Source organism: Rhinolophus sinicus, chromosome 7, assembly GCF_057876585.1.
Source record: "Rhinolophus sinicus isolate RSI-liver-muscle chromosome 7, RSI-T2T, whole genome shotgun sequence".
Classification (NCBI taxonomy): Eukaryota; Metazoa; Chordata; class Mammalia; order Chiroptera; family Rhinolophidae; genus Rhinolophus; species Rhinolophus sinicus.
Window position 1 is genome coordinate 5370602 of NC_142507.1, and position 14528 is coordinate 5385129.

The following is a 14528-nucleotide window of genomic DNA, read 5'->3' on the forward strand; positions in this document are numbered from 1 at the left end:
TGGACAAACGGGGGCCCGAGAGATCACGGAAGGCATGTGTGCAGGGAGTAGTGAAAGTCTACATTTGAGAGTTAGACCGTCTATCCCATAACACATCTGGGGAGCTCTATTACGTTAATTCACGAGGGGGAGATCATATCCCCAAGTCAGTTTTCTACAAAAACTAGGCATTATAAACCAACGTCATCAGCCAAACTATAGAATTAAAGTTAATGCTGCAGCAAGTACAAGAAGTTGCAAAACCCTTTCACCAACTGCTCGTACTACCGAGATCTTATCCTCGTCAGTGAATTGTTTTGGATGCTGTGCCTGTGAGATGGGTTCTGACAAGCTGCAGCCTCCTGTCAGCCAGCTCCCTTCCACAGAACGGCGTGCCTTCTCCGTTCCCCAAACCCACAGACTCCAGGCCAGCCCTTCCTCATTGCGTAAAGGAAGGAGGGATTTTCAGGTAGTCATGTTGCCGACACCTTTTTTCTTCTTCTATGGGGATTGTTCATTCTTCTCTCCACAGTTCCCTCGAAGCCCCTTTGATAGCATTTCCTTTCTCCCTCTGTGATTCCTCCCACCAGTTTAATATACCTCATGAGAGAAAGTAGAATGTAGAAGTTAAGAGCACAGAGCAAAGCAAAACTGCCTGAATGCAAATACTAGCGCCACCATCTAACCACTTGAATGACCGTGAATTGGATACTTAGCCACTCTATTCTAAAATGAGGATAATACCTGTATGAGTAAAAAATTGCAAAAATGGCTTCAGTTCTTTATTGAATCCATACATGTAGCTCTTTGACTGTGGAACAGTAAGCAAAGTATGAGAAAAAATTACGCTGAAGAGAAGAGATAAAGGGGTTAAGGAGAAGTCATCATGCAAGAGTAGATTTCCAAACCTCTTGCTTCACCCTGACATTGGTAGCCAAGTTTATACCAACTGTCCCTTCTAAGAGACTGGAAGAATCTTCTCTGCTTTTAATAGGAGATACAGAGAACAAAACAATGAAAAAGAAAAAAGAGACTCAAACAAGTGCAGACAATGCAGGTTAAAAAATGGACATTTAAATACATTTCTCTCTCTATTTCAACACAAAAGAAAGTATTGCAGTCACAAATCAAGAATAGGCTTCTCTTTAAAAAGAGGAAAGAATCAGAGAATAAGAGCTCAAAAATGGGGGCTCTAATTTACCATTCACTGCTTTAGACCAAGACACCAAAAAGTTATAGCCTCATTATAAGAGGCACTGTAAATAATACAACCCCTGCATAGACTTAAAGCCTGGCTTTTCATCACCTTGATGGTCCAAGCAATCTTAAACCCTGATCTTGGGTTACGATGGTTCCAGACCTGAAGTACCTCTAGTTACCTAGCAAAAGCAAACAAAAGTTCTCTCTGAAGAGAGAACACATTAAAAAAGAAACAAAAAAATCGAGAAAATAATAACTTTGGAAAAAACTTTCTATGGGATTTATCATTACAGTAGACATAATTGAATATAGAATTAGTAAACTGGAAGAAAGATTAGGAGAAACTAAACAGTGTAAAGCACTAAAAGACAAGGTGATAAAAAATATGGAGGAAAGGTAAGAGATTTTAAGGGTACAGAAAAAGTATATCTCAGAAGAAGAAGAAGACAGAGACTGTGGCAGACAAAAGTATTTGAAGAAATAAGAGCTGAGATTTTCTAGAATTGATGAAAGATATCACATCAAAGATTCAAGAAGATCCATGAATCTAAAACAAGACACATAAAAAGAAATCGACACCTAGACACATGATAGTAAAACTTTAGAAACATTAATGCCCATAGGAAAGGAAGTCTTAAAAGAGCCATAAGAAAATGGCCAGATTATTTTCAAAAGAAACATGCCCTAGAACCCAACCTGCCTGCCTGCATTGTACAGTGCATTGCCTGAAAAAGGAAATCTCTAAAATAGACCTAAGTACTGCCTGTGAGTTAGGTCATTCTGATGTTGGATGGCTCTAAATGCTAAAAAATGCTTTCTTTGGCTCAGTCAGTATCGCACAATTATTGTGTCCAGTGGTGTGCTGGTAAATGATACAACATTTGTACCATTTGCTGGTTTCTGTGGTGGAGACAGTCTCACCAGGGCTGCCTTCAAGCGGCCAATGGGATTGCTGCAGTGGGGAAGCAAGGCATGCAGTCAGCCCTGGTGTGGGCCATGCCTTCGGCTGGGCTGTCGTCCTGGTTGTCCTTTCTTGTCAAAGTGACATGTCCCTAATTCTTGAGTTATTTCCCCCAGGTAGTCAATCATTTGGGGAATATTCTTTCACTCCATGCCTAGTTATTAAGGGCCTACTCTTTGCCAATAAATGTTCTAGGAAGTAAGTATACATCAGGAACATATCGTGTCTTCATGGAGTTTACGTTACAGTGGAAAAGGCACTGAGCAAACAAGTAAATATATTATCTGTCAAATGTTGATAAATGATATAGAGAAAAATATATGGGCATAAAGTAGGGGGAGAATTCCTGCTTTACATGGGGGAAGGCCTCACTGATACACCGTTTCCCCGAAAAGAAGACCTAGCTGAACCATCAGCTCTAATGCGTCTTTTGCAGCAAAAATTAATACAAGACCGGGTCGTATTTTACTGTAAGACTGGGTCTTATATAATGTGGTATTACATTATATAAGACCTGGTCTTGTATTAATATTTGCTCCAAAAGACGCATTAGAGCTGATGGTCCGGCTAGGTCTTATTTTCAGGGAAACATGGTAAAACCATATGATATATTTCCTCTCTACTCTTATTCTTTGCTGTAATGTTATTGATAAATTAGAGAGGAAAACTGATGAGTTCATGAAAAGAAAGCTGAATTTATGAAAACATTTAGAAGAGCTTACATAGAGTATAAGTACTGTGAAGAGTTATTGCAGATATTGCAAGTGTTCAAAAGAGCTGAGCTACATTTAAAAATGGGGAGGGTCCAGTAAACATGCAAAATTTCAGCCCCACCTACAAGATTGGGAAACCAGGCAATGTGGCCCCTGCATTCTCGTGTCCATCAGACCAGGTCCGAGCTCTCCATTCTGGCCCCGCCATCCCCAGAGGGCTCTCTGCACTCACCTTAGAGTATCCACCCGGCCCCTGTAGCCATTTCAGTTTGTAATCCTGCAAAGGTAATAATTTTTTTTTTTAAGAATTTGATAATTCTATTTGTTTCTAAATTGCTTTTTCACTGTGTTTAAAAATCAACCCCACAATCAAAACCCCCCAAAATTTGAAGTAGGTAGCTCTGCAGCCTACTTTATGAGGGGTTTCCAAAATACACTTGGAAGAATGGTAGCACAAATACAAAATCGGTATATAAATTTGCACGGTAGCCATTTTGAAGGGGAAACAAAATCAGGAAATAAAATATCCAGTGTTAAAATATTCAAAATACCTCGTATTAGTAATCAAGATATATAATATTATACAGATACTGATATTGTTCAATGTGTGTCTATTTCAACATAAATTGTTAGTGTTAGAGCAGTTTCTTCTTGTGACTGACCTTGTCCTATCAGCATTTCTAAAATACAATGAAGTATAAGTGACATTTCATACTTTGAAGTTATTTAATATATATAGGACAATATGGAGGAGTTTAACTAACTTAATTACAAATCAGTGCAAATATTTTTTCATCAACAACTGTAAGATGGTTGTCAAATTATTGCCCATGCAAGTTAAATATTTTTTAAATCACCAGCTCCAAAATACCAATAAACTTCAAAACCAACAGCAAAATCAACACCTACACCAGTTCCTAAAACATATTTTATGGACTCTGTTTATGCAACATCACCTTCCATGTGCCAAGACACGTACTTACAAAATTCCATTTACAATGCTGCCTAGAAACCACTGTTAGTCATTATAAATATTGATATAACTAAATAATTCTCACAAATCAAATGTTGGCAAATAAAAACAAGTGATTCTGGAATACTTTCTAGAGCCACTCTCAGCCATTTCAAATGGTTTATTTTGTTTGTTTTTGGAAGACTAGGAGGAGGATAAAATAGCTAAAGCAAGTCTTAAAACTAAAATAACATTGTCAATTTAATAGTGTATATACATGGAAATGGTTAAATAAGAAATGTTTGACATAAGAAGCTATTTTACATTGAACTCAGTTGTCTTCCCCATCACATTGCTATTTCCTTACATCTAATTGTCAGCTGTAGAACTCACACAAATACATGTATTTGGTTGACATTAAATCCATCTGGAGACCATTTTAAAAACATTCTTGTTTCATCCTTATAGTTTTGCTATCTAGATTGTGTGAGGTCCGAAGACCTTTTAAACTACATTTTTAATATGGCCAAATATTCTAGTTATCACTGTTGATATCCGATTGGCATGATGAAATCGTAATAGAGGATTTGTTGTTCAAATATATGACTCAATTGACTGTGTCTAAAAGATGGAGTCTGTCTGTATCCAGAATTTCTGAGTGAAATATTCCAATTAATGTAAATCCTGGTTATGAGCCAATGAGTAAATTACCAGCATGTATTCATGCATCTATCTCTAAGATGACATTGGTTACACATTTATGGAGTGCCTGTGATATCCAGGGGCTGTGCAAAATATTGAGACTAGAACCCCAGACAAGATAGGTGTCTGTCTTCAGGAAACTGTGCAAACCTAATAGTGGAACACATGCAACAGCAAAAATAGGCATCCATCCATTCGACAAACTTATACCAAACGCCTAAGGCAAGACCACCACTGAGCTGGGCTCAAAAGAGGCCATAAATAAAACAAGTCAGTACCGTCAAGGATCTCACGCTGTAGGGAGAAAATCATGACACCTATTACAGTATCGCTGATAAGCACTTGATAACATGACAACCTAGTCCATGCAAGTGATATGGATAGAACATCCCTCGGGAAATAAAACCTGAGCTTAACATGAAGGAAGGAGTGGACAGGGGCCGTCCAGGCTGACAGGACAGCATGTGCAGACGCAGGCAAGGCTGAAGGTCTAATGATTTGAGGGTTCAGGTTGCTGGGTGGGGCGTCTGCGTGACTGGATGGCAGGAGGGGGGGCTCAGTCATGAGAAACCTCGTACTCCATGCAGAGTGTGTATGGACGCTGCTCTTAGGAAACAGGAAACCCCTGCAAAACTTGAAGCAGGGAGTGACATAGTCAATTATTTTTCAGAAACATCTTTTAAGGAGGTTGTGTAGTTGAGGAGAGATAAAAAGAGGACCTGAAGAAAGACAGCAGGAATGGATGAAAGAGAACAGTTAGCAGCAAGCGACTGGTATTGAATATCAAATAGAATTTAGCGATTAATTTTATCATGCCTAGGTTTCTGGCCTGAGGAATCAAATGTACAATTAAACTATATATTCTGAAAGGATATGGGGTGGGAAGACTAGAGTTGAAAATAAGTACGCGTTTGTTGTACATGTTGAGTCTGAGATACCTCAGGTAGAGATGCACCACAGCATGTTGGATGACACGGTTGGAATGTAAGGCCTGAAGGACTAGGCCGGAAATATAAACTGTGGGCAGCACTGGAGTGGACGAAGTGACTCTGCAAGTGAATGCAGCCTGAGAGGGGACAAGGGCAGAGCCCTGAGGAATAGAAAAGTTACAATAAACAGGCAGAGGCAGTCAACCCAGAGAATGAGAAGGGAAGATTTTAAGTCTGTAGGACAAAAATTAGGAGAATGGCGTCAGTGGAAACATAGGAGGGAAAAAAAAAATCCAAGAAAGAGTAAGTGTCCAGTGCACCTGAGATGTCAAGTAAACTGAGTGGTGAAATGTACCCAGTATGTTTTTACAAGACTGCAACCAAACCAAGCAGCCAGCAAGAGGGTTCTGGTTGAAGAAAAGTATGGGCCATTTGTATGTAATGCAGCTATTTCCAGGATCAGAGAAGGTCTTGTGTTCTGGTATGGGGAAAATTTTATTTATTGGGGGAGGGAGAAAAGGATACAAGAGGAAAGAGGTAGAACATAACACATAGCACTTCGGCTGCAGGCTTTTCTGTGTAGCTAAATTTTAAAAAATACCAGTGGAAACAATGGATCCTATCATGTACAAAAATTGGTAAAATAACCATAAGTAGAAAAGATTGATTTTTAAGTGACTTTGGGATACAATATTTTGATATTGTATACATTCTTGGAGGGAGTCATCCAAGGAACAGAAAGAACTATGAAGACAGTTTAAAATCCGCTTAGTAGTTATATTGTTTAATGTAATATTAGTATCAACATTTTGCAACTTATTTATATCTACTGTTAAAAAATAATTAAGTTAATGATTGAGGAGTCAGTATTTTCAGTGAAAGATAAAAGAGGTAACATTTTAAATGAACAAACAAACAAAAACAAGTGAATAAACCTGAACTGTGAAAATGAAACTCAGATTTTCCACCTCTGACCACTGAAATGGCCTAGAAACAGTGAGCACTTCCGGTGCCCTGGCTGTCGTCTCTGCTGACCTACTGAAAGAAACCAGAGCTCCAATGCAATGGACGTTCAGGGGTCCATTTGGGACCGTTGACTGTCTGAGTATTAGATAAGAATTCACCGAAATGTAAAGGTGAAGATAGGTGACTGAAAACAAAGCATGTTGAGGGACAATATGTATAGTATGATCTCATTTGGGTTAAAAAATTAGACACACACGATCGTCCCAAGTGCAGTGCACGGTTAGATGTGGTTTTAATTTTTTAAATTTTGCTTATCTCCATTTACTAGCTATTTATATTTTACACGATCTGCTTTCATAATTTTCAAAACGCACTTTGAGGAGGAACATCGTCAAGTGGCCAAATAGCTCCCTGGTGACTAACAGGCAGCAGACAGAAGCCAGGGTGTGGTGAAGGCTGACCAGGCATGGAAACGAAGTGAAAACTACTCAGGATGAGTCAGCATGTAAGAGAGGAGGGAGCAGGGAGAGGAATGAAAAGCAGACAGCTCAGTCTACACACAGGCGTTCTCTGCACTCGCTTTGGCGCTGCTTTCTGCTCCCCGGAAGATACTTTCTTACACACATCTGTGCGGCTCATGCTTCAGTCTTCATGCAATGTCTCCTCCCCACGGAAGCCTATTTAAAATCACGACACTCTTTCCCACCCCACCTCTTCCCTCCACTACACAAATCCCCCCCACGTCCCTGACCGTACTCGGGGTCTATAGACCTTAGTAAATTTCTAACATTTTATGTCATTTTTACTTTTTGATTGTTTATTGTCTGTCTCCTCTCCTGGAGTGGAAACACAATTTAACAGAAATTATTTTAGTCTGTTTGGTTCACTAATGTATCCCTCACACCTACCATGTTTCCACAAAAATAAGACCTAGCTGGACAGTCAGCTCTAATGCATCTTTTGGAGCAAAAAGTAATATAAGACCCAGTCTTATTTTACTATTATATAAGAACAGGTATAATATAATATATAATACCCGGTCTTATATTTTAATTTTTGCTCCAAAAGACGCATTAGAGCTGATTTTCCGGCTAGGTCTTACTTTCGGGTAAACACGGTAGAACAGAGTATGGCACATAGTATTACTTGATAACTATGTGCTGAATTAAAAGAAGGGTTATTTAGGGTTGGGAGAGACTTGAGCCCATTTATGCGCTGACCTTGACTCTTCCTAGGAAGAAAGATAAACCCAATTCATGAACTTCAGGATGGTAGAAGCAATCCTCATACAAGAGAGTTCTCGTATGTCTTCCTAGAGTGTATATAGTACGCATATAGGAGTAAGCAGATAAAAGCTGTGCAGAATGTCTTCTAAGCCAGTGAGAGGGGAACTGATTACCTCCTGTGTCCTTGCTATGTGGCCTTTATTTCTAGTAACATAACGGGCATTGCCAGAACAAACAGCTACACAAAATTTTGTTGGTGCTTTTTCGGCGGGGGTGGGAAGGAACTCATTACTTTCATAACACTGTATTTCAGAAACACACACTGTTGGCGCTGGTACATACTATCATGGAAAAACAAAGGTCCATTTCCTTGCATTTACCGGTATGGCATATTGAACCAGCTGTACCAAATAACAGGAAAAGTACCAAAAGAGAACTGCCTAAGAGATCTACCTGCAGAAATAGGTAGTTCCTTTTACAGCTTAATATTCAATAAAGATGTAGGAAGAAAAAGAGGAATTGTATTAAGTCAGATCTTTATTAAGGGCAACAAAAGACCTAGAAAAAACTAAAGCGATGAGGAAGATAGTAGTCCCAATCAAGAGTAACACACCGCAGCTATAATAATATCAGCAAAAGTATGAATTTGATCTATTCCGTATCTCCTGGCACTTTTCTAGATTCAACCTCCTGAGATTCCGTTAGGTCTCTGATCTTTCTTCCCTTTGATAGTGATCCATGTGGCTTTTGAAAGTCCTCAATTTTGCTGTTTTGTTTTCATTATTTATGGGTTTTACTTTAAAATCAGTTATTTAAATGTGCCTTTTATTGGAGAATGCCTGCAAAAACCTCTGACCTCAGATCATTCTTAAATCATCAATGCACTAGTGCACACAATATTGGTTTTTGTCTGGTTTGTTGGCTATGTCTCATGGTATGCACTTAGACCATGTATATAGAGTGAAGATATATACACTGAAAAGCTTAAAAAGGAATTTCAAGTAGCTTAATGCATAGGGTCATACTTGAATTTGGTAAGCAGCAATAATTTCATAAAATTTACTTTAGAATAGAAAAGGTTATAAAATGGGTTGTTTTGAAATTAGAATCAAAGGATCCTAACTTTTCTAATGTGAGTGAACATTTAGAGGTTTCAGAGAACAGAAATGACACAGAATATCATTTGAAAGGAGGGAAATAACGCGAAATAGAAAACATTACATGTCACGGGTGAAAACAGTGTCTTATCCAGGACGGATCAGGAAAAGAAGTGTTGGTCACAAAAATATATCTGATGAGGAAGATCTGATTAGAAAATTTGTTGTTAAACATCAGTGAGAACTGCCAACATAGTCAAAGAAACAAGGAAATCAAAGCATGTAACCTCCATTTCATAAGGCACGTTACTCAAGAAACATATGACACTCCACTTTGATACGCCAAACTCGATAACTCACTGTTCCAGTCTCCTGAAAACTTCCATTTTTGTGCTCTTCTCATTGAGGTGTATGTGTCACTGCCAGCTAATATATTAAAACTTAGGGCAAGCACTTCAGTAGTTCTGGGCTTGTAGGATGCCAGTTATTAATTGACACAGTTCTGGCACAGAGCCATGGCTGGAATCGAAGAGCTCAGGAAAAGTGCAAGATCTTTTTAGATTACTGTTTATGGACTTCATTCCTGTTACAATACACTTAACCATACGGTGTCATACACAAGTCAGGGGATATTCTGAGAGTCCAGTCACAGGCCAAGGCATTTAGAAAGTGCTGAAACAAAGCTGGTGCGCCTGAAGGAGAGGCAGATTGGACTCATTTTCTAAGATAACAATAGAAATATTTAAATAGGTCATCCAGCCTTTTATATTTAAAAAGGAAAAAAAAGAAGTCTAAGTGTATTAAGGAGGAGAATTTTGACAAGCTTACCAGAACCTTAGGCATTTCAAGGTCAGTCAGTAGTTGGTGCTATAACATTCCTTGATGTTATCGCAGGATCTTCGGAAGCACCAGTTCTCTGTGAGAACAAGACAAGACCTGTGTGCGTTCTGACTTCTCCCTGTTCCACAAGTCACCCTTGGTGGAATCTGGATCATGAAAGGAATTCTGTTGACTTCAGAGAATTCCAAGTTGAATAAGACAGGATCATGGTTTTCCAAGAGCTCATAAGAACAACTCAACATCTTCCCATAGTAGCTGGATGATAGTAAAGGAATCTGTCCAGGGACTTGAAGACAAGAAAGGAAAACATTTTTCCATTTTCTTCAAATAATTTGCATGAAGAAAACTGTCATAGGTGTAATCTTCTCATTAGTCATCTATAAAGCCAGTGGAGAAAAGCATAATCTGTCTCAAATTTAGTGTATAGACGATACCTCTGAATGCCAACCCCACAGATCCATTAATGTACAAATATGTACAAATACAATGGACAATACAAACTACATAAGCCCCAGTTGCTCCCTCTGAAAGGCAATTTGGGAAGCGTTTTTTCTGTTTGACTAGCCAGTACTCAAATCAAAGGCAGGCGAGAGAGTGTTACAGGGAACATTTCAATAAGGGACATAAATGTAGGCACCAGACACATAGTGGATTCTGATTAGTTAGAATTACAGAGTTTAAGGACTGAAATGAAATGAGGAGAGAGATATGAAGGGAGCATAGGAAAAAGAAAAACAGATATCTTGGGTTTCTTGGATTCACCCTTTCCTTCTTCAGAAGAACCTAATTTTATCAATTACTATATAAACAGAAACTTCCGTGATGCTTTGCATGCTTTTCATCATGCTTTCTGCATCCTTTTCTCTTTACCAGACATCTTTCAAAAGCTGTTTCCTCTCCCTTTATTCGCATCTTCATTTATACCCCACAGACTGGAAATATGGCTTCTATCTACACTTTTCTCAGACTGTTGTCATGAGGACCACGGTTTCTCCTCTGCCAAATTCCATGGACACACTTTTTAGTCCTCATCTTGTTCAACCTGTTTGTGACAACTGGAAATGATGAAGACTTAATCTAGTTTGAAATTGTATCCTCCTTTGCTTTCTGGGACACTGACTTCTGACTCTCCCACTTTGCTGCCCACTATTTGTCATTTTGTTGGTGGGCACCCATTTCTCCATCTACCTAGTGTTCACGTCTCAAAAGTTCTTCTCACATTAGCTCTCTCTTCCCTCTTCTAAGTTGCAGGTTGGGTAATTTCATTCATTTCCATGGCTCAAGTAATCATTAATACACTGACTTACACATTTCCAGCAGGGGTCCTGATATTTTGATGTGGCCATTTTGAATTCAGCCTTCAAAAGAAACCTTTTTATTCTCCCTCTTATAATGCTTGAAACTGGCAGTCTCATCATATCTCTGAGCTTCATCGCATGAAATTATGCATGCTTCATTATTGAACCCTAGCCAACCATCCACAAATAAATAGTTCATATAATGCTTCAACAATTACATTTTCTAGAAAACAATTCCCAGATCCCATTATGAAGGTAAGAAAATGTGACAAAAAGCCAAGCTCAGTTGAATATAATATGAAGAAACATATACCAATTACGCATATAATTGCAAAATTCTGAGTTAAATATTAGCAACTTAAATTCAGCATCGTGGTAAATTTGTGATTTATTTGGGAATGCAACAAGAAAAAACAGGACCATGTAAATAGATACTCAGTAGTCATTTGCTAAAACAAAATTCATCCTCAAGCTCAGGCTTGAAAATCAAACAGATCTGATTTAAATTATAGGCTATCCATCTATATAGCTATTTTCCCACTAGGCTGGTAAATTAACCTTTTCAGGACCCTAGATTCACTAATTTTTAAAACAGGTCCGTCTACATTGCATTAAATCCATGGTTTGAAATGACATCTTATTTCCTTTTCATAATAATATTCCTTGAAACTACACGTTTAACATCTGTTTTCCCCACTAGACTGAAACCATCTTGAAGACATGCATTGCTATCTACAATGTGTCACTTAATAAGTTGTGTACATGACCAGTGACGGAATTTGCGCGCGCCCAGTGAAAAGCAAAAATGAGAGTCCCTATGTCCAAAAATAATTATGACTTTCAAAGACAGTGACATCAGAGCGTTAAACCAAGCATGGAGCCCTTCTAAACACAGGTCCCTGTGTGACAACACAGATCACGTTTGTCTGTGTGTGTGTGTGTGTGTTTGAAATACATTGAATATTATGCCTGGAAAATTAAGTCATAGGAACTTCAGAAAATATCCAGAGACAGAACAATCTCAGGCTATAAAGAACAGTCATATTAAGTTGGGTAAATATAGTTCAGATAATAGTTAAGAAAACATTTTCAGGTTATCAATAATTGGCTTTTGATTGAAGACTGTAGAACGTGTAACAAGATACTGGTCAACCTGTAACAATTCTTTCTTGAAGTTCACTTTCATACCTTATTTCAATTTTTTGTATTACATTGTATTATTCTGAGAACAGCTGTCTTCCCCTCATAATATTTATTGGTTATAATCCATATACTTTAAATTCTATTGTTTCCATGTTGACTTTTCTGCATAATTCAGTGAGTCTATGGGTAAACATAATAGTAACCACTGCATTTCTCTAATTATAAGACATCAGCATATAAAAATTCTTAAAACATTTTATACTGATCTATCTGTCTTATAAAAAATAATGTTCAGTTTATCAAAATATCAACCACTAATTTAAGACTTCATTTTGGATTTTTTTCCAGATGGCATTAATTCTCTCAGACAGAAACGTAATAACTTGCTGTAGTGAGAATGTGCCCATTTTTGTACAACAATAAAAATTCCAAATCCTTTATGAATATTTTCTTAAGAGTGGTTCTTCACATTTAGGGTCAGAGACCAGTGAGGAGTTTACATCTCTCCTGGAGCTCTGAATAATTTCCCCTCACGCTTCTCTAAAGTTCACTTATGCACAAGCCCCTCTTGTGCCAGGTGTTATGGTGATTGCATGACAGAGGAAGGCAGATTTCCTTTCCTCTGGAGGACGTTATGGTTGGATGCTCTTTTATCTGTCTCTGAAAAGTGAAAAACAAACAAAACTGTGCAGGTGATGTGCAATTTACATACCTCAGTGCTGCTGTCTGGGATTTTAAGTCAAGATCCTTGTACGAGTCTAACCAACCGAAGTGTGTTTAGTTACAGAGCTCCCTTTTAAATCACTCCACTCCTGTTTCTCCACGCTGCCCCCTCCCCCAGATTCCAGTCACGTTTCCACTCGGCTTTGCCCCCCTCCATTCTGCCTCCTGTTCTCATTTGCTTCCGTTGCTTGCTCCCTCTTCTCTTCTGTTTCTCTTGTGCCCTCACGTGCTTTCACAGATGTTCTCATGCACGTTCTCTCACTCAGTGGTTCTCTCTCATTCTGTCACTCAGCAGTTGTCTGAATGGCTGTGTTCTAGACAGTGTTCTAAAGTGGAAGGAAACGTGGCTGGGCACGGGGCACAGACAGGCCAGTGTGGCTGGAGCAGTGTGGTGGGCACCAGAGAGGGTAGCAGGGCCCAGGTCACCCAGTGCCATAAAGGCCTGGGAGTCAGTGGGAAGTGGCCAGAGGGTGGTCCCAGAAGGTGGCAAGTGTCAATCTGATATCCTGCTGCTATGAGGAGAAGAAGGGGTTGTGGGCAAGAGTGAAAGCCAGCGACCCCTGACTGCAGTGTTTAATGGTTTGTCCATAGGTGATTCACAGAGTGGCCAGACTGGATTCAGGCTTTATTTTAGAGGTACAGCTGACAGGACTGGCCTATGCACAGGGTGTGGGGAGTGAGACAGAAAGAGGAATCAGGGATCCAAGTTCCAGGCTTGAGCCGCTGTCTCAGTCTCTGGTTCATTGTTCTTTCTCCCTCCCCTCTTTTCCTCTTGGCTTTGTTCACACTGGAATGGAATGGGGAATGCTCCCTTCCCCAGCTTAACTCCTGCTGAGGTCTCCATTCAGAATTCACAACCTCCAGAAACCTTTCCTGAGGTCCCCATACTGAGGCCAAGAGGCATCCACATGACCCTGTCCTCTCCTGGCACCCATTTCTATATCATTCGTCAAGATTTCTGTCACAGGGGCTCCACCGTGGGCTATAGAGCCCAAATGGAGCAGATGTGGACCGGCTCTGTCTCCAACCAGCTCCGCGAACTCAGCCAAGTTACATGAAGGAAGTCTCAGTTCCCGCATCTAGGAAGTGCAGATAAGAAAACTGCCTAAGTCTTAGAAAAATTTGCATGAGAGGACGTGTGAAATGCTTAGCACAAGACTAGCGCAGAGCAGAAGGGAGACAGACGAACGACAGCCGTTATCGTATCACCGTTATTGCATTACGTTACCAACCTTCATTGAAGCAGGGTTTCTGCAGAATATCGGAAACCAAACTAAAACGGGAAATACCTAAATAATTCAGGCCTGGAAAGAAAATCAACTCCTCAGCCACACACAGTCAAAACGGATAGCGTGATTTATTGGCCAATTCAGATAAATGCGCAAGTGAGGGGCACAGTTACTGTTACAGTAAGTCCCCATTTCCTCCACCTAATCTGGGCTTTGATTTTCTCGTGCAGAGCTACCACTTCCCCAGAGCAGGTGGAACCACAGCATTATTTTTCTGTGAGATCTCACCTGGGCAGGTGCATGTAAAAAAGACAGCGGAAAAAGGCACTCAGAGGGACTCCGGGGCTGAGGGCGTGACCCCCTCTTACTTCCCTTTTTCACAAGACTTGACATCTTCCCCACACCCGCGCAAGAGCCCCGACGCCTCCTCCGTGGCGTCCGCTCGCTACAGCCCAGCTTTCGCCCTACACCGTTGTCGCTTCGGTGAACACATTGGCAACAGATGCTTTTAGATACCAGTGGCCTAGCTTTTCCAGGGTGGCCAGAGGTCATCTGGAAAGTCTTCTGCCT

General features: G+C 39.8%; 1 protein-coding gene across 6 annotated transcripts in view; it reads right to left on the minus strand.

Moving 5' to 3' along the window:
- LOC109443974 (uncharacterized) overlaps window positions 1–14528 on the minus strand; it is a 29684-nt gene that overhangs the window by 14250 nt on the left and 906 nt on the right. For 3 of the 6 annotated variants that reach the window (XM_074318396.2, XM_088799356.1, XM_088799354.1), the window contains exon 1: window positions 9554–14520. In XM_074318396.2, the coding sequence (XP_074174497.2) occupies window positions 9554–9568 (15 nt within the window). In that variant the 5' untranslated portion in view covers window positions 9569–14520. Of the gene's footprint in view, window positions 1–3085; window positions 3131–9553; window positions 14521–14528 lie in introns of those variants that run through there. The other 3 variants (XM_074318395.2, XM_019724969.3, XM_088799355.1) reach the window with 3 other exon arrangements.